This window comes from Syngnathus typhle, linkage group LG13, assembly GCF_033458585.1.
Source record: "Syngnathus typhle isolate RoL2023-S1 ecotype Sweden linkage group LG13, RoL_Styp_1.0, whole genome shotgun sequence".
Lineage (NCBI taxonomy): Eukaryota > Metazoa > Chordata > Actinopteri > Syngnathiformes > Syngnathidae > Syngnathus > Syngnathus typhle.
Genome location: NC_083750.1, coordinates 11,883,682 through 11,904,799, shown reverse-complemented (window position 1 = coordinate 11,904,799; position 21,118 = coordinate 11,883,682). Strand labels below are relative to the sequence as shown.

Sequence of the window (21,118 nt, the reverse complement as noted above, 5' to 3'; positions counted from 1 at the left end):
ATTCGACATTGGAAGTCATACAATCAAGACAAATGACAACAGAGCGCTATGTCTTCTTCTAAATTTAAACGACACAGAAGTGGTTTGTCCGAGTGACTGGATACACTCCAAATAGTACAACGCACGCTTCATGTCTGTCCAGTGAAGCACAGCCAGGCCGCAAAGGATCCCCCAAAAACAGAAGGCAAAACTTTTCCTGCCAATAAGCCCGATTGATTGTGAAAAAGTTGCAAGCGCCATGGCAACTGAAGACAAAAATAGACTTCACCGCATTTGAGAAGCGACAAGAGGACAACTGAGGCATATGGCCCACAGGGTGCAGGTTACACACAGCAAAGTGTTCAATGGACCCCTGGGGGTGCCATCTGGGGGCCCAAGCAGCCCCCCCTCAAACACGCACAGACAGACACACACACAAAGCATCCAGCCAAAGTCCAACAATGGGAAGTGTTTGCTCAAGAGTGTCTGGATTAGACAGGAGAGCACAAGTACACTGTGTTCTCTTTGGATACACTTAACCACAAACTTTGTGCATAATATGATGTACGTACAGTATTTTATACTGTATTTTAATGTCTGCTACTTTTTTTCTGTAGTACTGCAGACTAGTGTTGTTATCTTTCAATTCTAAACAATTCCTCCCAACAAACTTAATCTATGCTTTATAGTAAAACAACGTTTTTGAATGATTTTTTTATGATTAGATTGCAGCGGTACATTTGTTTCAATAATGTAGTGTACTTTGAACACTCCGGGCGTAATTCTCGAATAACCACACGAGCGAGCGTGGCGCTGTTGCACTGCAGGCACAAAGTCCTGCTTAAATACGTGCACCAGAGTAAGACAGTTGTCGGTCACGTGGTCGGTCACGTGGTGTTCATGCTAATGGTGCTCGTGATGTTTTGACGCCGGTGTGAGTGAGCGACAAGAACACACATTTCCCGTTCCGCTTAAAACGCGGCTCTGCTCCGAGTACCGACGGCGTCGTTCCGTTCTCGACATCCACCATGAGCCTCCGTTGCTTTTCATTGTCGTAATTACGGTACGTACTAAACGACCGCTAGCTAGCTGCAGCTATCAACAAACGAGGCAATATATGTGTATTTCTACGACGTTTTCGGACAGCTCCAGGAGAAATGTTAACTTGTAGGGCTTAAAATTGAGCTAACTATTTAAGTTAGTAGGTTGTTTGTTGGACAACGACTTGGCGCTGCCGCTATAGTAAAATTTGGGCTAACAAGAGCAATAAGATCATGGAGAACTGTAAAAAATGTATACATTTGTCATTTCTGTTGTTAATAGTTTAAGGTAGCACCAATAAGGTAAGAATGACTGTGTTTCAAATCATTTTTTTGTGTTATTGTTTTAACACAACCATGGTGGAAGGCGCATGTTGATGGCGTCATTGGTAACCCATTTGTAGTTCATTTTTAAATATCTAATATTTTGCTAATTTAATATTATTGCTATATGTATTGCTGGTGTTTATTTTTTTTCTATTATTTTTAGGCTTTGGGAAAAAAACTCCTTAATTATCCATCCGTTTTATTAACCACTGACCTTCACGAGGGTAGCGGGCGTGCGGTAGCCGAATAAAATGATTAATTATTTTTAGATTAAAAGAAATCCTGCCAATAATCCAGATCCCTTTAGTCAAATTTTCAAATAATTATTGTCAATGTTATTGTGATTATTATTAAAATCGTAGTTTTATTTTAAAATTTTATTCGTAAATCCCACAACAAGCTGACGTTATGATAAAATAATATTGTTGATGCGAGTGGTATTATAATTATGAATATTTTCTATCCTGCATATAACCCTGATTTAATTATGAAGTACTGTTATGAATAATTGTCATCCTGTATTTTTATTATTCAGTGTCATTATTGTTTCCCCACCCCTATTGTGATGGAAACAAGTAATTTCTTAATTATTATTTTTTTTATATATATGAGACGTGTACATGTCCTTTGACGTTTTGCTTTTGCCACGGCGCAGCATGGAGAACTCTGAGGGCGGCACGTCGTCGGAGCCCGACGGTGACACGCCGCAAACGTCATCTTGCCCGAACCGAGCATCCGACCCGGCGCGGCCTTCGTCTTCCGAGCACCGTGAGCCCAGGAGACTGCGTGAAGCCAAGCAGCATCACCAAGAACGGCGGCGACGACGGCGGGGGGAGGGACAGGAACAGCTGCTCCGAGAGACTGCGCGCCGGAGGTTGCCGGGCCAACGCGAGCACTCGGAGGCGTGCGGCTCAGTGAGCGACGCAGCGGAAAGTTCGCCTAAGAGGTTTGCTCGGGCCAAATGCCAGCTGGTCGCTCATGCCACTGGCACGGGTGGCTTAACTTGACTTCTTGCTTCTCCCTCCGCAGGAGAGCTCACTTCCTTCATGGACCCTATCCAGCCACTCACTTTGGACCCAAAGCCTGCATTCTTCCCAACCCCACTTCAGTCATGTAAGCGACTGCGTGTTTGAGCACAAAGACCTTTGAATGTAGTTCATTTGAAGAGGTGCAATACATAGGTTGCAAAAGACTGTTGTCGTTTCCCTGTCTGTGCCTCACTTACGTAATGCTTGTAAAACCAACGTACAGGAAATATTTTCGTTACGTTGTTGTAACGCCTGGCAATTATGGAAACTATGTTGTGTGCTTTGAAGCAATTTAATTACATGTATGTTTGGAGTATTTTACTCTATTTATTGACTCCATTTTGTTCTGTAAATATAATAACGTTTTTAAAATCGCCTCAAAATGGAATTGTAGAGTATCTATCCAGCTGTCTTTTTATCTGTCCATGTGAATATTGTTGAATTTTTTTTTTCCTGGGAGCACACGTGTGCATATACATATGCCTGTGTGTGTGTGTGTGTGTGTGTGTGGACATTGACACTAAAAGCCTTGTGTAACCCTGTGAGATAAGATTTTTTTTTTTTTAAAACACACAAACATGGCGTGATTGGTCATTTTAACTAAATATGGGAACGGCTTACAGAGCAACCAACTACAGACGCTTGCCCACCTCAGGTCAGTTTTGTGTGTTCCCCTCAGAGTGCGTGTCCGATTTATTTATTTTTTTTGGTAACACAATGCCGGTGAGCCATCATGCTAAGGGGGAGCGAGAAAAAAGGTAGAATAAAAGGCGCCTTTATGGTAATTTGTTGTGGTTTCCTAGAATGTTGAACTTTCAATAGCTCAGAAATCTTTTGTCATGACGGCACTAATGACAAATGTGTGGATTTTTGTATCTCAGGCACATCCAAGACCCTTCAAGCCAGCGTCTCACCTGGAATAAACCTCCCGTCAACGTCCTGGTCATCAGGAAGATTCGAGACGAGACCCTGGCGGAGCCTTTCAAAGAGTTGTGTCGCTTTCTAGTGGAGGTATGCCCAGCAGCAAGCCCTTTGTTTGCATTTGTACAAGGACAGAGACATTTCCAGAACAATACAAAAATGTGGATGATCTAAATCAAAGGCCTTAAGTCGGAACATAGCACCTCTCTCGAGGCGAGTCCGAATAAATCCCAGAGGGGAACAGGAACTTGAAACTGGCCAAATCCAAACAAGTCAGACGGATTTAAATGCCCAGCAACAAGCCATTCGTTCCATTCTTTGTCATCAATCCACATCATTAGCGCTGGAGTAAACCTGCCAAGTGTGATTCTGTAGGTGTAGTATGGACAGGCCCATGGCAGCTGAGATGAATGCACTGTCCAACCCGGCACCAAATTGAGCCAACAGCTCATCAAAGCGGATGTGGCAGTTGTCCAGAACTTGGTGAAATTCACAAGGTCTGTGTGGGTTTGCGTGCAAATTAGGAGAAGCAAATGATGGTGTACGTGGAGCGGCGCGTGGCCGACGACGGGACACTGTCCAAGGACGAAAGCTTTGGCTCCATCCGAAACCAGCTGTGCACGTTCAGAGAGGGTGAGTGAGTTAGTCTCGACCATCGTCTGTTATTTCCGTGATGTATTCCTCTTAAGCTGATAAATCCTCATTTTGCTCATTTGGATATGCAATTCTCACACGACTTCATAAACTTGGCATTCCAACGAGGGGGGTCGACTTTTTCGATACAGTGTGATTTTGTGGCCCACTTCAGGCTACGACGACATCTCGGACTGCATCGATCTGATCATCTGCCTGGGCGGCGACGGCACGCTGCTCTACGCCTCTTCTCTCTTCCAGGTACATACACAGGCCTCTTTAGCGTCACGTTAGCATTAGCATCTATGGCTCGCTTGAACTCAAAGTTTCTTCATCCCAGGGCAGCGTTCCCCCGGTGATGGCGTTCCACCTGGGCTCCCTGGGCTTCCTGACGCCCTTTAAGTTTGAATCGTACAAGACCGAAGTGGACAAAGTCTTTGAAGGTAGGCTACTCGACAGACACTTCATTAGGGACACCCACAAAGTCCAATGCTAACCAGACGGCACCAAAGTTCATTCACAAGCCACTAGCGGATGCCTTCAGGTAACGCGGCTATCACCTTGCGGAGTCGGCTGAAGGTGAAAGTGGTGAAGGACATGTTCCCACCGCAGCAGCGGGAACAGGAACAGGAAATCAACGGGCTCGTTCCTCACCGTTACACCAACAGCGAAGCGGGCAAGGTCACCCTGCAGCTTCAGGTGAGCTCATCCTGTCTTTCTCACTCGGTAAAAACGATATATTGGCACCTTGAAATACGAGTGACTTGATTGTTTTTCGTGACACAGGTTATTAGGTTTTTTTTTTTTGCTTTGACTGTAATATGGTGGCAAATAGTGAACTGTTCTTCCAAAAGCGACTTCAAGCTGTGTTTTGCCACTCCCCCTTGAAACGGACTCAAACTAAACCTAAAAGGGAGAATTACACCCTTTTGGATTTAAATCAAGCACGAGACTTTGCCTTGCTCCCTTTTTGCTAATGCTACATAACGTCCTTGTTCCGGCGCTTTAATTGTTTCATCATTTTTTCCAGCCGTGTAAAGGTGCACAATGTAAAAAGAGTGCCGCGTCCTCTCGCTCCGTTCCCTTTTCATCCCCTCCGACTTTGTTGTTGGTTTTTCTTCCTGCCCGGCGCGCATAGGCAGGCTTGTTGCCACGGCAACAGTCATAATAAAGCTGGCGGGCGGAGGACACGGCGGAAGGCGAACGCGATGCCGTGTGCTTATGTTGAGCTCGGTTGCCGCGGAGATGGTGGCGTCAACAGCGTAGTCGACGCCAAATGGATGCTTAATGGAGTCTGCTGGCATACGCACGCACACAGCTCCAGTGGCTCACCCCCCCCCCCCCTCCTCCCCCCTACTCTTCCCTGATGTCATGATAGACTGAAAGCGCTTATTGATGATTCTTATTGATGATGCGCAGGTTCTGAATGAGGTGGTGGTGGACCGCGGGCCTTCCTCCTACCTGTCCAATGTGGACTTATACCTGGACGGGCGTCTCATCACCTCCGTGCAAGGCGACGGTGAAAACCCACGCCCCGCCATTTGGTTCCAATCTCAACATCTCCAGTGAGCGTTAACGGTGACCTGTGTCCTCCACCAAGGCGTGATCGTCTCCACGCCAACGGGCAGCACGGCGTACGCGGCGGCGGCGGGGGCGTCCATGATCCACCCCAACGTGCCGGCCATCATGGTGACGCCCATCTGCCCGCACTCGCTCTCCTTCAGACCCATCGTGGTGCCCGCCGGAGTGGAGCTCATGGTGGAAAACAATAACTTGATTTATAAATGTGTACGTGTGGTTATTATATTTTCTATATCATCCTTTTTGTGTTTTTTCCCCCCCCCTCCCAAGATTACCTTATCTCCTGACGCCAGGAATACAGCCTGGGTGTCGTTCGATGGCCGGAAGAGACAAGAGATCCAGCACGGCGACTGGTACGCCCACTGGATATAGAAAATAGTAATCGTTGATTGATGAGTTCCTTCTTGAATGCTTTTGGTTCGCTCTCAACTGGTTTGCTTGAAAAGACTTGACTGAGGAAGTGAAGATAGTCTCACATCTGAAAATATAAAATTAGTTTTGTTTTTACAGTTAAGAAAGTCATGGTAAAATGCCGACCGATCTTTCCACGTACTAAAGTGTGTGTGTGTGTGTGTCCGTAGCATCAAGATCACGACGTCATGCTACCCCGTGCCGTCCATCTGCTGCCACGACCTGGTGTACGACTGGTTCGAGAGCCTGGCCCAGTGTCTGCACTGGAACGTGCGCAAGCAGCAGACGCGCCTGACTGAGGCGTCCGACACGTCGGACACGGAGAACTGAGCCTGTCCCGCACCACGCACGCCTTCCTCTACTCACCCACCCCCCCCCCCCCCATCTCATTGCAGATCCTGAGCCAGCTGCCGCAACTGTGACGGTAATCACCTCCCCATTGCGTCCTCTTTTTTACATTCCACACTGTGTTGAATTCAGAGAAACATCAGTGTATATATTTGTACAGATTCTATTATAGTTCCTAGTTATTTCATATCGTATTTATATATTTTCAGAGTCTCGCAGCACCAAATAGAGCAGTGTTTCCCCAATATTCCTTGAGCCATCGGAAAAATTTTCCTGGGATTACGCTTGACGCCAGTGATATGCGAAACAGGATTGATGAATTAAACCTAACAACAGATTCCACCAGATGGCGCTAAACTAATAGCCCATATTCTCAGCTTCAGCGAATACTTAAGAATCGGGTCCCCCCCAAAAAACATGGACATTTGAATTAGTTTATAGCGACAAATGGCTCTGAATATTCCGAACCCAAGCTTACTGGCAGCCCAAATTGGCGGTTAAAAATAAAGATGGAACACATACCAGTACTTTCTATGTTTTTATTGCAATAAGATATATCCAGACATCCATTATTTTTTTTTTTATTATTAAATTATACTCCAATATTGCATGAGAATCAAATGTGAACAGCTATCGGCGGTCAGAGGACACAAGAGAGAGCATTGACATCCACAACTTTCCACTCGTCCGCTGTAATGAGCGATAAGTCATTTTCATGTCGTATATATTTAGACCATATTGTACAAGAGCAAGTGGAGGGAGACAAAAGAATCAACACAAAGGATGACTACATGAAATGGGAAATAGTAAAAAAGAATAGTGAGTGAAATAAATTAAAAGGGCAGGACGAAAAAAGCAGCCAATGGGGACATTTCTACTGTTACGTTGACATAATCATATAAAAACTAAATACACACGGTGGCAGGGAGAGGAATATTTATATATCTATATTTAAAACCTCCTAATGGAGAAGACGCAAAGAGGCAGTTACATGGACTGCAAACACGGTATGCATAATTATAGCTCATAGATCCAAATACTACCAAGGAGTGGGAGAGACGCACCGAATAACGAAATAATGACACCGTTACTTTGTCTCGGTCGATTTTTTTTTCTCCAGGAAACGAAAGATTTGTTTTGTGTGTGTCCCTACTGCTCCTTGATCAAATCTAAATGATACATTTCAGAATGTGATCCTAGTCAACACTTCCACACTGTGCTCTCGTTTGTGAACGACACTCATTGCGTTGTTTGGCACCGTCTATTTTGAACCTTGACTTGAACTTTGAAACTAGACTGCGATCTTGTTGACCAAGCGTGCGTGCACCCAAAAAATAAAAATCAAGTTCACCTTGGTGAAATTCTGAGCGCCTTTTTAAGTTCCTTTAAAAACAAAGTTTGGTCCCTCTCCATCACATTGGGATGCGGGCTGCGATGACACCAAAAAAAGCGGTACAAATGTGTGAATGTTTCGCGTTCTTTTTTTTTTAGGGGTGACATCAAATTTCCTGGGGAATTTTGGAATTCCAAAGTGTTAACCATGAAAATTGAGCAGAACTAAATGGAATGAACGGAAAGCTATCACATTCAAGCGTATATTGAACTTGCTCTGTCATAAGCAGAGAACTGATAGCTCTCCTTGCCCACATGCGAGGACATTACCTTAATTTGATTGCACCATATCCCCCCTAACTATATTTAAAGTTCCCTAATAGGAGCCAAACATCAATTTGATAAATTCCCGCTTTATTCCCGTTAATTTTTGTGAAACGTTTCCTATTTGGAAAATGCCCAAAGTTTTGCAACCCGAAAGTGAAATCGACTCAGGAAAGGATGGCAGATGAGCTCGCGTGGGGGCAAGAAGTCAGTCGAGGGTGATGGGACCTTTTTTTTTTTCTTTTTTTCTTAGTTTATGATTGAGCCGCTTCCACTTGAGTCTCTTTGCCCTCTTCTTTCTCTTTGTCTTCCTCGTCTTCGTCTTCTTCCGTGTGCTGGTCCAGTTCCTCCCTGGTGATCATCTCAAAGTCGTTGCCGTTGCTGTGCTGCGATCCTTCCTCTTCCTTGCGCTCGCTGTCTGTGTCCGAGTGTCGCTCTTCCTCCTCCTCCTCTTGCTCCTCGCCGCTTTTACGCTCCTTGTCATCGTCTTCGTCGTCCTCCTCCTCGTCGTCGTCCTTCTTCTCGCTGTCTGACTTGTTGTCGTCGCTGTCTGACTTGCGGGCCTGGCTTGCGTCGCCGTCTTTGTTGTCTTTGGACTTCTTGCTGGCGCCTCGCGGGCCTTTGTACTCGTGCGTGTAGAGCGGGCGGAAGGAGTCGATGAAACCGACGTCGGCCGTCAGGTTGGGTAGGAACCAGAAGTGGTGACGCCCGCCGGTCAGCAGCCAGATGAGCAGGAACAGTATGCAGCGAGCTGGGAGAACAATGGAACCGTCCTTAGATTTGTAGTTTGGGAAATGAGCACGAGGCGAACGTTCTTACCGACGGCGAGGAACAGAATGCTGGCCACGAAGCATCCGGCGGCCACGCTCAAATAGTAGACCCCCACGCGCATCTCCGCGGGCCATAGCGGGAAGAGCGTAGCGGCGATCACGGCAATCACTGACAACGTGTTAAGAGGTTCATGACAACATTTAGGAGGTAGAAGAGACAAGCATGCGGCACCAACTGACCCAAGATCAGCCCCATGGCGAATGTCTTGAAGGGGACAGGGTCATAAATCCACACGTACACCTGAAGAGGATGGGATTTTTTTTTTTTTGTGAAGGCTGATTGTTACTTTTAATTGAAAAAACAAACGGTCGCTTTTGACCTCGTTTCCGTCGAGGAAGAGCTGGTCCTCGTGCAGCTCCAGTTTGAACTTCTTCTTCACCTCCTTCTTCTTCTTGGGGCTTTCGTCCTGCAACCAATATTAACACGGACATCGGTTGCTCCAGCTTTTCTACAAAAGAACGTTCCGTTTGTAACCCGAGGGTATAACTATTCGTGACAGGCCTACTGCAATGCGGTCGTTCCTTGCGAGTTATTCATGACCACGCTCACCTTGAAGAATAGAAAAGAACAAAGATGAGAAAAGCCATCAAACGTACACTTTTGTCCTTCTTGGCTTCGCCAGAGTCTGCCACCTCCTTCTTCTTGTCTTTGTCCTTCTTCCCCTTTTTGTCTTCTTCCTTCCCACTGTCACCCTTGGACTTCTTCTCCTTCTTGGGCTCCTTCTCAGCCTTGGGCTCCTTCTCAGCCTTTTTCTTCATCACTTTGAGCGCTCGCTGGAAGAACTGCTTCTTGAGGAGTCTGCGTAGGACACGCGACTCAGCGGTTTTGTCTACACTCCAAACTGTGTGGCCATCGTGCATGTGGTGCGGCTAGTGGCGCACGGGTGAGGGTACCTGTTGCAGTAGTCGGCCACCGAGTCCCTGGTGGTGAAGACCGCTTCCTCGCCTTTCTTGGCTTTGGCCCACTTGGAGTCCAGTAAGCAGTCCACCGCCTTGGATGCTGATAGACGGATGAGAGTTCAAACAAAAACTATTTTTTTTTCTTTCTTGATAAAAGTACTTTTGGATTGGCCATATCCTGTGAAAACTGATCAGTCATAGCTTTTATTATGGCCTTCCTTCGATTAAATGGAAATAGCAACTCGGTGTGCTGTTGCGGTGGTTTCGAGGACCACTTACCGGTGAAGTAGTCCACTCGCTGGCCCATCATGTTGGTGGACTTGGTGGGACAGTTGAAGCGCATGTACTTGGCCACCGCCTTCTCCTCCTTGGTAGGCTTGCTCACCTCCTACACGCACAACAATGTGGGCTGGTAACATTTGGTTCATTCATGCATACAGTGTCCACACTAACTATGCAGTTTCGCTGGTCCTTTTCCATGTTACATTTATCGTGTCTTGATAGTCTGACACTGTTTGAGATTGAGTTACTTAGTGACAAGTTGTAAAGACTGGGTTCAAATCCAGCTAGGCGTGTGACAACTTTTGTGGTAATAAATATTACATATATATCTTATCTGCTGGTGCCGCTCTTGGAGATAAATAACCAAAATATTCGCACTAGCTGTGGCTTCTACACAGTTACTTATGGGCTCTTGAATTGACCATTTGCTGTAATATATATATATTTTAAATCTTTATAGGGTGTATTTTCTCAGATAGTCCAAAATCTATCCAGCGATTGGACTAAACGACCAGGCAAGTGCCACATGTTACCTTACGTTATGTAAACACGTCTCGAGCTGACGCCACCGAACATACCAAATCGGCGCCGTAAGACACGGGAGACAATAAGAGAGACTAAATAGATGAAATATATATTATTATGAGTGGGTAAATTTGCGTTTAAGCGAGGAGACTGCGTTTCAGGTAACATTTCTGCCGACTCCAATGGAGTTGAAACGCAAGCTAACTTAGCTACATTAGCATCAATTAGTTTTGCCAAGCCAGCAACAAAGGATCCTCAAGCGGTCTCGCAAGTGGAAGAGATGCGGCCGTTGAGGTACCGGCGGAGGTCCAACAACTGTAGAATGACGAAGAAAAATCACACCTGGATACGTTTCTTATGTCTCCTGCGCTCCGCCATGATTTTACACAGCTCAGCTTCTGTCGACCCAGATCTCGCCTCAAGTATCGCGAGACTACGAACGCGAACGCTAAGGATCGTGCGGTGTGAGTACTAGTGTGTTTTGCGTGTGCCAAAATTACATATTACGTTTGAAATGTTAGACTTGAATCAAATGAATGGTAATATAAATACATTGAAAATGGATTTTTACAACCAAATTCAAAATACAGCTTCGAGTTTGTGTACAATATAGCTCTCGGTCAGTCTTGTACTGTCCTCAGGTGGCCAAGGTAGGCATCAACACAATGGTTTAATCACAACAAAATCTGTTCACTTCTTTTTAATTCTATATTCAATGATGTCAATAACGTGTGTTTTTGTTACGTATTTGGGAAAGATGATTAGAGATATGTCCAATTGGAGTTAAGAGTGTGGTAATGAAAATAACTCGTGCTGTATCAAGGCACCACTGTATTGTGATTTTCCAACATGGCGTCGATCTATAACTACAATAAATATCTCTTATCACTTTAATAAGTGAGTAATCCAATGTAAAACAAACCTTTATTTACAATCCGTTTAAACAGTTCAAAAGGGTGTATCAAATTCCAATGACGCTACATAAATAAATACATTGAATTTGTGCTGCTGTTTTGGCTAACCAGAGAGTTCAAATGGGCTCGGCGGTTAACTCTTTAGCTCGAGGGGAAGTGTTGTCCGGCTCGCAGAGGTGCTCGGCGGGTTTCAGGACGTCGATGGCTTCCCGGGGGCTCGCCGCCATGATAATCATCTCTTCGCTGTTACAGTTCCCAGGTGAGCCCATCTCCGATGAATGGTCGCCAGGCTTGTTGTCTGGGGCGCCTTGCAAGGGGCCAGCGGGGAGCGGAAGGTTCATCATGTACAGCATGCTGCCCGTGCGCCTCGACACCTGTTGAGGTGAGAGAACATCAAATAAAACTTATTTTAGATGTATTCATTCCGGTTTTATGCAATCCACTTTGTATATTATGATTTTTTTGAATTGACTGGTTTAGCTTTATTTTATTTGTTTAATTTACAATGTATTTGTCATTTTCTTCCATTTCATTTAGTTTGAGTTTTGATTTCACGACACTTATTATTTTTGTCGAATTGCAAGTTAATTTGATTTCCTTTCATTTTCGTCAATTATTCTCATTTGAGTTTTTTTTTTTTACTTCCATTTGATGACATTACCTGAGAGCGGATCTTTAGAGCAGGCCCGAGTTTAAGTCCAAGTGTGTCCAGCAAATGCTCCTCTGACAGCAGGGGCAGTGTCTCGCCATCAATCATGTGGTCTTTAAACGTCTGCACGGTCAAATGGTTTTCTTTTGTGAGCGTGACCGCATTGAATGGGAAAGATAACGCAAATGGAGACACCCACCTGAGCGTACTCTGAACATGTAGGAATGGTGGTGATAAAGTTGTAAACGTCATTGACGCTCCACTTCCGAATGTCTTCGGATACCTCGTCACCGTTTAGGAAGACATTGGGCGGACCTGAGGAGCCAATTGTTTTCATCATCGTCATCATCATCATCACTAATCATTTGAGCAATGTTTGTTTTCAAACGCACCGGCAGGTAGGAAGCCATTCCCGGCAACAGGGAACATGTAAGGCATCCCCCCTTGGGGTGGATACATGAACTTGTCTTGGAAGGCGGCACACTGGCTGGGAGCGTCCTTGTCGTTGGCTCCATTGTTGCTGGCGTCCACGCGCTGGCCCGGAGCGCCGCCCTTACGCAGGCCCACCTCGCCCTCCTTGTAGATCTTCCTGCCTCCTGCAGCCGCTTCCGAGTCCACTTTGGCTGGGTGGTGCGCCTTGCTGACAGAACACTCCTCTCCCACTTCCCCCTTCAAGTCCACTTCCTTCTCCTCCCCGCCAGAAGCACCCCCGGGACTCCGCTCCACGCTTTTGTCTTCAGCCGGGCCTTTGACGTGACCGCCGGGGTGGTCGACGCTCTTGTGCGCGGCGGGCCGCCGGCCCACCCGCCGGCCCCGCTCTCTGTGCAGCGTGCCCATCGGGGGATAGGGGCTGGCTGTCATAAGGATGCCGTTTGAGTGGAGGTCGTCCAGCGTGGGCCGGTGGACAAAGACGTCGTGACCGTCGGGCATGCGCTGGCGGTTTCTGAAGGCCATGGGGTTGGAAGGGTACGACATGGGGTTTTCCATGCCCATCAGACCCTTTTGGTGGGCGTTCTCCAGCTCTTTCTGATGCAAAATGGCGTTCATCTCCATTCTGAACACAAGATGATCATTGTACTTGGTTGAATCTTTTGTTTGATGGTGAACATACGCTCACCTGGCCATGTTCTGCTTGTGAATGAGCTCCTGTCGTCGGGCAGCCGTTTCCATGGGCTCCGAGGGCAGGAAGCCATAGCCAGCTGAAAGCAAGACACACACATTACACTCTTAACCTTAGGGATGAGAAACAAACTGACTGGAAACTCTGTGTGTGTGTTCTCACCTGGTCCTGGAAAGGTTCGCCCCGGTAGGACGCCAGCAGGTGGCGCCAGCGGCGGGCCCAGGTGAGATCCCATGTGCATCTGCCTTCCATCCGGCGGTACCATCTCGACTGGCGGCACTAATTCCCTGAGAGAGGAGGTAGGTTCATTTTTGATGTTGTACTTAGGTAAGATCGCCAAAATTTGAGTTGGAGCCTCCCGAACCTTTCCATAAAACGAGGTTCAAATGGTGTCGGGACCCCCTGTAACCTCTGCTGACCCTGAGTGAGGATCTGTGGCGCCATGGCCATTTGGTTCCTCAGCATCATCTCCTGCCTTTGCCTTAACTCTGCCACACACACGCACACTTGGTTACCGGAATACCGTTAAGAAAATCGCATAGTCGTCCTTCCTTTCTTACCGTTTGCCGACATGCCGTTGACCAGCCGGTACCAGTGCTTCTCATCCATAGCTCCCTGCTCTCCCAGCGCCGTCATCTTCCTCAGCTGCTCGCGAGGGGTCATAGTACGCTCCTCGGGCCACCACGAGGATGCTGCACAAAATAGGAAACAAATGAAAAGGCTTCAAAATGAGCTAGAATTACAGTATAATGCGCGTATTGATGAAAAGAAAAATGGCTGTCTCGACGAGTAAACATTGCTATTCTTCATATGCACCACCAAGAGGCAGCAGTTCATAAAATACTATCTCAAAGTATCTTGGCATGTCACTATTAAATACTGTTAAGACCAGCAGTAATCCACATCGGCATTTGACTGAATGTTTACCTTTACAAACTTGCAGCATGTCTATTTACTGTGTCCCCTGCCACTAACCTTGCGCATGATGACCACCTCTCAAGTGTTCCCTCTCAAAGCATCTTATCCGAGGTTTGTAATCCCCCCCCGCTAGTCAAGCAACAGTCTGCCGGCTACATCTGCTGACCCCCCCCCCCCCCATCCCATCTCCCACCTTCCTCCCCACTCGACTCCCCCACACTTCCCCCTGGATCCTATTAGCTAAATCGTGGCTATACAGCACTTTAACAGGATGTGTCGGAGGTAATCCTCACGTTTAGAGTTTTACCCCCAGCAAACCTTGTCTGTAAGCATCCTGGACAAGACACCCAGAGTGCAAAGCCTATTAGCCCCAATTAGCACCCAGGATGTCCTAGAAACACCTCAGGGATAAATATGGGGGGGGCACAGTGGGTTGATGTGGTGCTATGCGGCCAGCATGACACACCTGACATATAGACATATGCCATACGCTCAGAAATGTAGTTTTGTGTGCAGTCAACTCTTTGCTCGGGGGCCGCTGTAAGGAAACGCATCTCGCTTGTTGAAGGATTATCGGATTACCTCAACATTTAAACAATCAAATTGTGTTAATCCTGCCACATTTGTGGCGACAAAATCAATATGAAAAAAAAATGTTTCATGAACCCCGAGGCGATCGCAGCAAACAAAAATGAGAGGCGTTTTTAATTCGGGTTCAGGGGAAGTTTAGAGATTATTTATGGTTGTTTAGCAAAACATTCTTGTTGGAATGGTAATAATTCACTCATGGATATGAATACACTCAAAATAGGAGGAAAAAGGCATCAGTTAATCCTGTCATTCATCAATTTATTTTTGCGTCACAAATGATTATTAAAATATTTACAATTGATTAAAAAATACAAACAAAATGAAAACCAAATGATTGATACTGTATTAATAACCCACATTTTTTACATTACTATTATTAAACAATTTTTTCTTTGTATTGCTTTTTAATTATGTTGCAAATAACCTCACCTCACCTCATTGTCGATTTATTCTCAATACTGGTGTGTAAACAATAGTTCAGAAGAATTCTCCAACGTCATAAGTAATATTCTTATTTTCAAAAGAGAATAGCCTTAACGAAAGGTGAGCGAGCGCTGGCAGTATTTGTGTGACAGGCGGCTGGCTGCCTAATGCGCAGGGGATTGGACTCCTTGGGACTTACTGTTGCCCACGTAATCCCATTACAAGAATGAATTAAAGGGAAAAATTGCTGACGACTTATCTGCAGCCTATAGAGGAGGTCATATCAGACATTGTCTCGCCTTTTCTTAATCCTCCTGACAAACACATACACACACATGCACACAAACATACACGCACGCGCACACGCACACGCGGTAAAGCTTCACCGACTCTCAGTTACACATGGACAATTCCATTATACGCAGCTTGTCAGCGGCAAGCGGTGATTGAACAATTAAAGCAGGGTCAAGGCCTAAAAAGGGTCGCAGGGTAAATCCTCTTGCGAACCCATCAATCATACCATACTCTTCTGCAGAACATTCATTCGAATTGAAGGAAAGATAAACACCCCTTTACTTTCCTTTTTTTAATCAAAATTACTTTGGAGAAGTTGTTTGATTCTGTGGCTCCTAAGTGTTTCCAGTTTTACTCAAGTCAAGGTACCACATATGGTTTCTACAAGACATACAAAAATATAGATTGGTTTTATTTAAAGGTTCTAAGTTACCGATTATTGTTCCTTTCCCTCCAAAACTACTCAATACATTTTAAATCATAGGTCTAGTTGAAGTCATTTTTTTGCTCTATAAAAATCCTTTTTTTCCCCATTTGCTGATTGGCTGAGAGTAGTCACATGATCATCAACATGAAGTTACCAAATCTGACACTTGTCAATTGATGAAATGGACGCCGATGCTGTTTAAACTAACAACGTACAGCATCGTGTCAAGTGCTTCCATTTCAGCACGTTCTTTCCGGAAGGACTCACCTTGAAAATCCAGCGAGCGAATCTTTGTTTCACTTCAGAACCAATAAGAAAATAAGACCAAAAAAAACAGCTTTGAACATCCGATCGGAAGCGTCCCGTTCCGTCCCTCGACGCTTTCTCAGCTTCCCGCCACACCAGCCAGCTGCCTAACTACCTTAACTAAAAAAGACCTTCTAAATACCGATTGGTTTCATCTCCATTAGCGTGCCTTATCCGCGGCGGTAAGCCCTCCCTCGCCCTGACATCACTGCGATCTCCCCCGTCCAACTGGCCGGGTGCACCTTGCAAAAAAACTCATGTGTAATTACTGAAGCAGCACTGCTCCTTAAGCGCTAAACCTCTTTGGACGTTTACCTCACTAATCCCTTGTTAGCACTTTAGGCCATAGTTAAGACACCTAAACGCTTAGCTCCCTTTTTGCACCGGCAAAATAAGCAAAGACCTCCCGCTCAGAAGCCTGATGCCGCAACGCTTGGAAAATCCTTCCATAAGTCTTGTTTGTGCCTTTTATTTGATGGAGTGTTGCAATCAACGGGGTGCCGACCTATTGGCCCAAACATGCTTGCTGGTTCTTTATTAGAATTACCTCTAAATTGGCCAGATCATCTACTCAGACCTCCTAAGATGACAGTTTGTGCCCACCAGCCGCTACTGCTTTTGAGGCGGGTTTTCTAAACGGGACCACTGTCCACGGGCCACCGACGTTTCCGCAAAATTAAGACGTAAGGGTAGAGTCCACATTTATTGACCTTTCATACAGAACACAGCAAAGCGGGACGGTTGAAGGCGGGTGGCTAGCCCTGATAGCCTTCAGAAATAGGTTGCAATTGCAGTGGATAGATAGATAGATGAAGTCATGTAGCCATATATAGTTACCGTATTTTCCGGACTATAAGGCGCAACGGACTATAAGGCGCACCTTCAATGAATGGCCCATTTTAAAACTTAATCCTTATATAAGGCGCACCGGACTGACTATAAGGCGCACCATTAATGCATCATGTCAGATTTTTAATCCAAATCAAATCATTCTCCATTTTATCTTTTTTATTTCAACTTCAGATGCAACAAATGACTTTAAATCACAAAATAATGATCCATAGTCTTTTTGATTCATGATTCATAGTCTTCAGCAGGCCACTTATGCTTGATTTCATGACACAATGCTTCGGGCCAGTTTGAATTTAGTCCATATATAAGGCGCACTGGACTATAAGGCGCACTGTCGGCTTTTGAGAAGATTTTAGGTTTTTAGGTGCGCCTTATAGTCCAGAAAATACGGTATATAGCCTCCTGGACAACAGGATCTGCATTCATCTAGCCATGCCTTTCACGCAGAAACCCAGTGAAGCGGAACAAATAAAGGCATGCAAATAACCTCAGTAAACTTAAATAATATATCGGGCTGAAAGTGGATAAATGAAATCATAACGATGCTTCCATGCCAAGAGCCTGCATTTATTTTTCCTGTGCCTTTCACTTAGAAGTTAGCAAAGAACAAAAGAAATGAATGCAAGAGCCTCACCAGCCTTCAATCATTGGCACTCTGTCGGCAACAAATTTTAGGGAACGTTTCGATCAGAGATGAATTTGTCTCGATGTTTTTCTGCACTGATCTGCACTTGTTTTTTCTTTAGAGTCTAAAGAAAAAATGATTGTGAAAAGCTGATGTTCTAAAGTTTAGAACATCAGCTTTTCACAATAATAATAAGAATAATGAATGAAAGTATGCTAATAAACTCACCAGCCCTCAATAATCGATCAGCCTGCTCTGTAGAGATGAAGACTTTCCACCTAATTAGCGCATCAGAGGAATAATGGTAGAGTCCTTGTCTTTTTTTTATTTTTTTTTATGCCTATACTTTTCAAACAGAACCCAGTGTCGCCCCTTTTAAATTGTAAACAGCCATGACATCACAATTGGTCAATAAACGATAGCCTACCACGAGCGACACTAGCAACATTTTGCGCTCCAAAAGGCCTAATAAAGGACTTTGGAATTAAGCATTAGGACTTAAAAAACATCTAAACTGGTCATTTAGGAATCTGTGTAAGCTTTTTATGAGGGATTTCTGTCCATCTTGTTTGCAGGCGGCATTATAGAGTCACAGTGAGGCAAAGGGATCACAGCGGGTTTAACCTCCATGGCTATAAATTGACAAACAAGACACTCTTTCTGCTTGGTCCTCTTCTAATTACAGCTACAATCTGCCATCCGGACGTTTCACACTGCCGCCTAATCCCGCTAAAGTGGAAGCATTACGTCTTGGTTAAATCTTGTTTACCTCTTGTTGACTGTGAGCTGATTGTTTAGGTTGAATAATCCCAAAAATAAGCCTTCAATCTGAGTGGCGGCACATTTGGGAACATGCTGTTGTCATCAGAATACCGCAGGAAACGACACCAATAGGCTGAGAGCTATTAGCGTATCCGTTTTGCCATCAAAATGCGATATATTACCACCAAAAAAAAAAAAAAACACAGGAAGTCTGCCATTGTGGTTTGAAGCGGCCATTTTAAGGACATAGTCACCATTTTGTGGACCCATCAAAAATGTATTGTCTTTGGGATTCTCTCCATGCTCTACATTTTTTTTCTACATATAAAGCTGTAGCGAAAACCCCCTTCGGAATTCAAAGAAATGTTTGTATGCAGACCCAATCAAGATAGTTTTATAACATGTGCCGCTACGTCCCTCGTGATTCCAATTTGCTGCTAATAGTTGACTTCAAGTCTGAAATCAAGTGAAGGCTCCAGCACAAAGGCACAATTCATGACGCACTGTGAAGCAACTCTCACTCGCTGCAACACTTCTGCCTGACCACCTCGGAGGTAAGAACTTACTCTCATAACTTTGAAACGAGTTTGGCCATAAGCAAACTAGCCTACAGGTATTTTTAAATGATGTTGATGTGTTATGTCTGAATTCGATGTCATCCATTTTGTTTACAGAATAGCAAAAACGGGGATTCGACCTTTAATTCATCTCCAAGTGAAAGTTTACGGTCAAACTAAACTTAAAATAAAGAGAATTGTCTATTCAAAAGAACTTTGCTGTCTGCTAGCTTAATGCTAACACATAATGGGATGGGCTAACCAATGGCTTTGTGCCGCAAGACACCTGATTTCAAATACAAAATAAAGCAGCATATGTGTGATTACAACATAGCATTTTCCATCTTTGTCAGGTGTCAAAGGTGAAGCTCATCATGAAGCTGTTTTTGGCACTGGTGGCATTCATCGTACCTCTCGTCAGAGGTCAGGTGCCTCACTGGGGTCCATGCCCTGAACCCGATGTTCAAGCCGCCTTCAACCTCAGACAGGTAATTCTGTCGCGCACAATTTATGCGGCAGCCCTTTTTGGAAAGGAAAGGAAACCACCAGGGGTCAAGGTCATGTTCAGGTTATGAAAGTGCTGTGATTAATCAACAATGAACAACAATCATTGCGCCTGTCACAGTTCATGGGGAGGTGGTACGAAATCGCCAGACTGCCGACGCAGTTTGAGAAGGGACGCTGCATCGAGACCAATTTTACGTTCAGAGGGGACAAATCCATTCGAGTGGTCAGCTCGGAAATACTGTGAGTGAAAAGATGGCGATGACGATGGCATTTCCGGGATTATAAAAAGAATGGTATTGATCGACAGGAAAGGAGAGCTCAGAAAAATCGAAGGAACCGGTGTCATTGAGGATCAGAAAAATCCTGCCAAGCTTGGAATAAGCTTCTCTTACGGTGAGTTTAGTGAAATCTTATTAATCCCTTTATTAAATATACAAACACTCTCAAATGGTCTTTTCCCCAAAGAAATGTTTTAGAACCCTTTTAAGCGGTTGATACTTGAACACAAATGGTGGAGCAACATATGTCGACAGACAATATCACTCACTTTATTACCCTCTATGAAAAATGTAATATTACTGTATCCATCAGTGTTGCCATTTTCTCCCTACTGGATCCTGTCCACCGACTACGTGAACACGGCGCTGGTGTACTCCTGTACTGACATCCTGCGTCTCTTCCACCTGGATTTCGCCTGGATCCTGAGCCGCACGCGTACGCTGCCCCAAACAACCATTGACGGCGCCAAGGAGACCTTTGCCAACAACAACATTGACGTCATACGCATGATGGACACCAAGCAGCAGGGCTGTGACAAAGACGCGCCCTGGAATGATGACCAGCTCTTATAATTCTTTTTTCTAGTGGCGCTTCTGTTGAGAGGGGAGGAGTTAGTTTTTATTGTCTGTCTACGTGTGTTGCTGCACCGTTTGAGTTCAGTCCATTGCTTACTGGCTTACAGCAGCGCAACATAGATGATATTTAGCATTAGCATTCTGCTAGCTGACTGAAATGCATGATTTAAATATACCGTATTTTCCGGACTATAAGGCGCACCGGACTATAAGGCGCACCTTCAATGAATGGCCCATTTTAAAACTTTGTCCATATATAAGGCGCAGCGGACTATAAGGCGCACCATTAATGCAATCACAATTTAATAACTTGAAATGGTGAAAACAATAGCATTATATCAATAATGTTAATATCACACAACACACAAAATAAATATGTAAAGTTTACTTTAATAAGTACGAAACAAAACAGTCAGATAGATCAGTAAACTTAAAAAGGTAAAGTTCCATCCATCCATCATTCTCTATTTGGTCCATATATAAGGCGCACCGGACTATAAGGCGCACTGTCGGCTTTTGAGAAAATTTGAGGTTTTTAGGTGCGCCTTATAGTCCGGAAAATACGGTACAATGTGTGCTTCTCCTTGTGTTATGTTTAGTTCAACTGGGAGTGACAATAAACAGCGCGAAACCTCATTTCACAGACTAAAAAATAAAAAAAATGGCTCATATCTTAAAAAAGTCATTAGTCGGGTCATTGGCATCTCGAAGCGCCATTGTGTGCAAGCTTAGCTATGTTTCCAGACTCCTTGTATATGAATGAAGTCTCATTAAAAACAATGATGCAGTTAGGTCTGAGTGGTTTGAACTGAGCGGCCCCAAGATAGAAATCACACAAAGTTAAGATGTTTAACGAGT

At 44.8% G+C, this 21,118-nt stretch overlaps 4 protein-coding genes across 5 annotated transcripts; 2 read left to right on the top strand and 2 right to left on the bottom strand.

The window, feature by feature from the left end:
- The first annotated feature begins 835 nt into the window (after positions 1-835).
- On the top strand, positions 836-6,795 carry nadkb (NAD kinase b). The gene is made up of 12 exons (XM_061296142.1): positions 836-1,042; positions 2,002-2,292; positions 2,376-2,459; positions 3,256-3,385; positions 3,820-3,928; positions 4,104-4,189; positions 4,269-4,371; positions 4,473-4,627; positions 5,348-5,447; positions 5,529-5,686; positions 5,780-5,862; positions 6,091-6,795. The coding sequence occupies exons 2-12, from the start codon at positions 2,003-2,005 to the stop codon at positions 6,248-6,250; spliced, it is 1,458 nt and encodes a 485-aa protein (XP_061152126.1). The 5' UTR covers positions 836-1,042; position 2,002; the 3' UTR covers positions 6,251-6,795.
- On the bottom strand, positions 6,794-10,900 carry sec62 (SEC62 homolog, preprotein translocation factor). Its single transcript, XM_061296143.1, has 8 exons — positions 10,804-10,900; positions 9,934-10,042; positions 9,649-9,754; positions 9,352-9,553; positions 9,075-9,161; positions 8,935-8,995; positions 8,744-8,863; positions 6,794-8,675 (listed from the first exon to the last, which is right to left on the bottom strand). Exons 1-8 carry the CDS (start codon positions 10,837-10,839, stop codon positions 8,179-8,181), a joined length of 1,218 nt encoding a protein of 405 aa, XP_061152127.1. The 5' UTR covers positions 10,840-10,900; the 3' UTR covers positions 6,794-8,178.
- Positions 10,901-11,388: 488 nt separating this feature from the next.
- On the bottom strand, positions 11,389-16,340 carry samd7 (sterile alpha motif domain containing 7). The gene is made up of 9 exons (XM_061296149.1): positions 16,065-16,340; positions 13,705-13,836; positions 13,509-13,632; positions 13,307-13,431; positions 13,142-13,223; positions 12,417-13,078; positions 12,224-12,339; positions 12,037-12,147; positions 11,389-11,749 (listed from the first exon to the last, which is right to left on the bottom strand). Exons 2-9 carry the CDS (start codon positions 13,805-13,807, stop codon positions 11,492-11,494), a joined length of 1,581 nt encoding a protein of 526 aa, XP_061152133.1. The 5' UTR covers positions 13,808-13,836; positions 16,065-16,340; the 3' UTR covers positions 11,389-11,491.
- On the top strand, positions 13,315-21,051 carry LOC133166126 (apolipoprotein D-like). Of its 2 annotated transcripts, XM_061296147.1 has the most exons (6): positions 13,315-13,443; positions 18,787-18,896; positions 19,253-19,387; positions 19,525-19,646; positions 19,714-19,799; positions 19,998-21,051. In XM_061296147.1, exons 3-6 carry the CDS (start codon positions 19,274-19,276, stop codon positions 20,255-20,257), a joined length of 582 nt encoding a protein of 193 aa, XP_061152131.1. In that variant the 5' UTR covers positions 13,315-13,443; positions 18,787-18,896; positions 19,253-19,273; the 3' UTR covers positions 20,258-21,051. The 2 variants fall into 2 exon arrangements, with proteins under 2 accessions (XP_061152131.1, XP_061152132.1); XM_061296148.1 differs by lacking the exon at positions 13,315-13,443 and having other exon boundaries at positions 14,276-18,896.
- The last annotated feature ends 67 nt before the right edge of the window (positions 21,052-21,118 follow it).

Coding starts and splice junctions, on each gene's coding strand:
- nadkb (XM_061296142.1), top strand. CDS start 2,003: ATGGAGAACTCTGAGGGCGGCACGTCGTCGGAGCCCGACGGTGACACG. Junction 2,460..3,255: donor CCCAACCCCACTTCAGTCAT/GTAAGCGACTGC, acceptor TTTGTATCTCAG/GCACATCCAAGACCCTTCAA. Junction 3,386..3,819: donor TGTGTCGCTTTCTAGTGGAG/GTATGCCCAGCA, acceptor CGTGCAAATTAG/GAGAAGCAAATGATGGTGTA.
- samd7 (XM_061296149.1), bottom strand. CDS start 13,807: ATGACCCCTCGCGAGCAGCTGAGGAAGATGACGGCGCTGGGAGAGCAG. Junction 12,340..12,416: donor GAATGGCTTCCTACCTGCCG/GTGCGTTTGAAA, acceptor TTGGCTCCTCAG/GTCCGCCCAATGTCTTCCTA. Junction 11,750..12,036: donor CTCTAAAGATCCGCTCTCAG/GTAATGTCATCA, acceptor TCACCTCAACAG/GTGTCGAGGCGCACGGGCAG.
- sec62 (XM_061296143.1), bottom strand. CDS start 10,839: ATGGCGGAGCGCAGGAGACATAAGAAACGTATCCAG. Junction 9,755..9,933: donor GCGAGTGGACTACTTCACCG/GTAAGTGGTCCT, acceptor TCCGTCTATCAG/CATCCAAGGCGGTGGACTGC. Junction 8,864..8,934: donor CGCCATGGGGCTGATCTTGG/GTCAGTTGGTGC, acceptor ACACGTTGTCAG/TGATTGCCGTGATCGCCGCT.
- LOC133166126 (XM_061296147.1), top strand. CDS start 19,274: ATGAAGCTGTTTTTGGCACTGGTGGCATTCATCGTACCTCTCGTCAGA. Junction 19,388..19,524: donor CCGCCTTCAACCTCAGACAG/GTAATTCTGTCG, acceptor CGCCTGTCACAG/TTCATGGGGAGGTGGTACGA. Junction 19,647..19,713: donor GTGGTCAGCTCGGAAATACT/GTGAGTGAAAAG, acceptor ATTGATCGACAG/GAAAGGAGAGCTCAGAAAAA.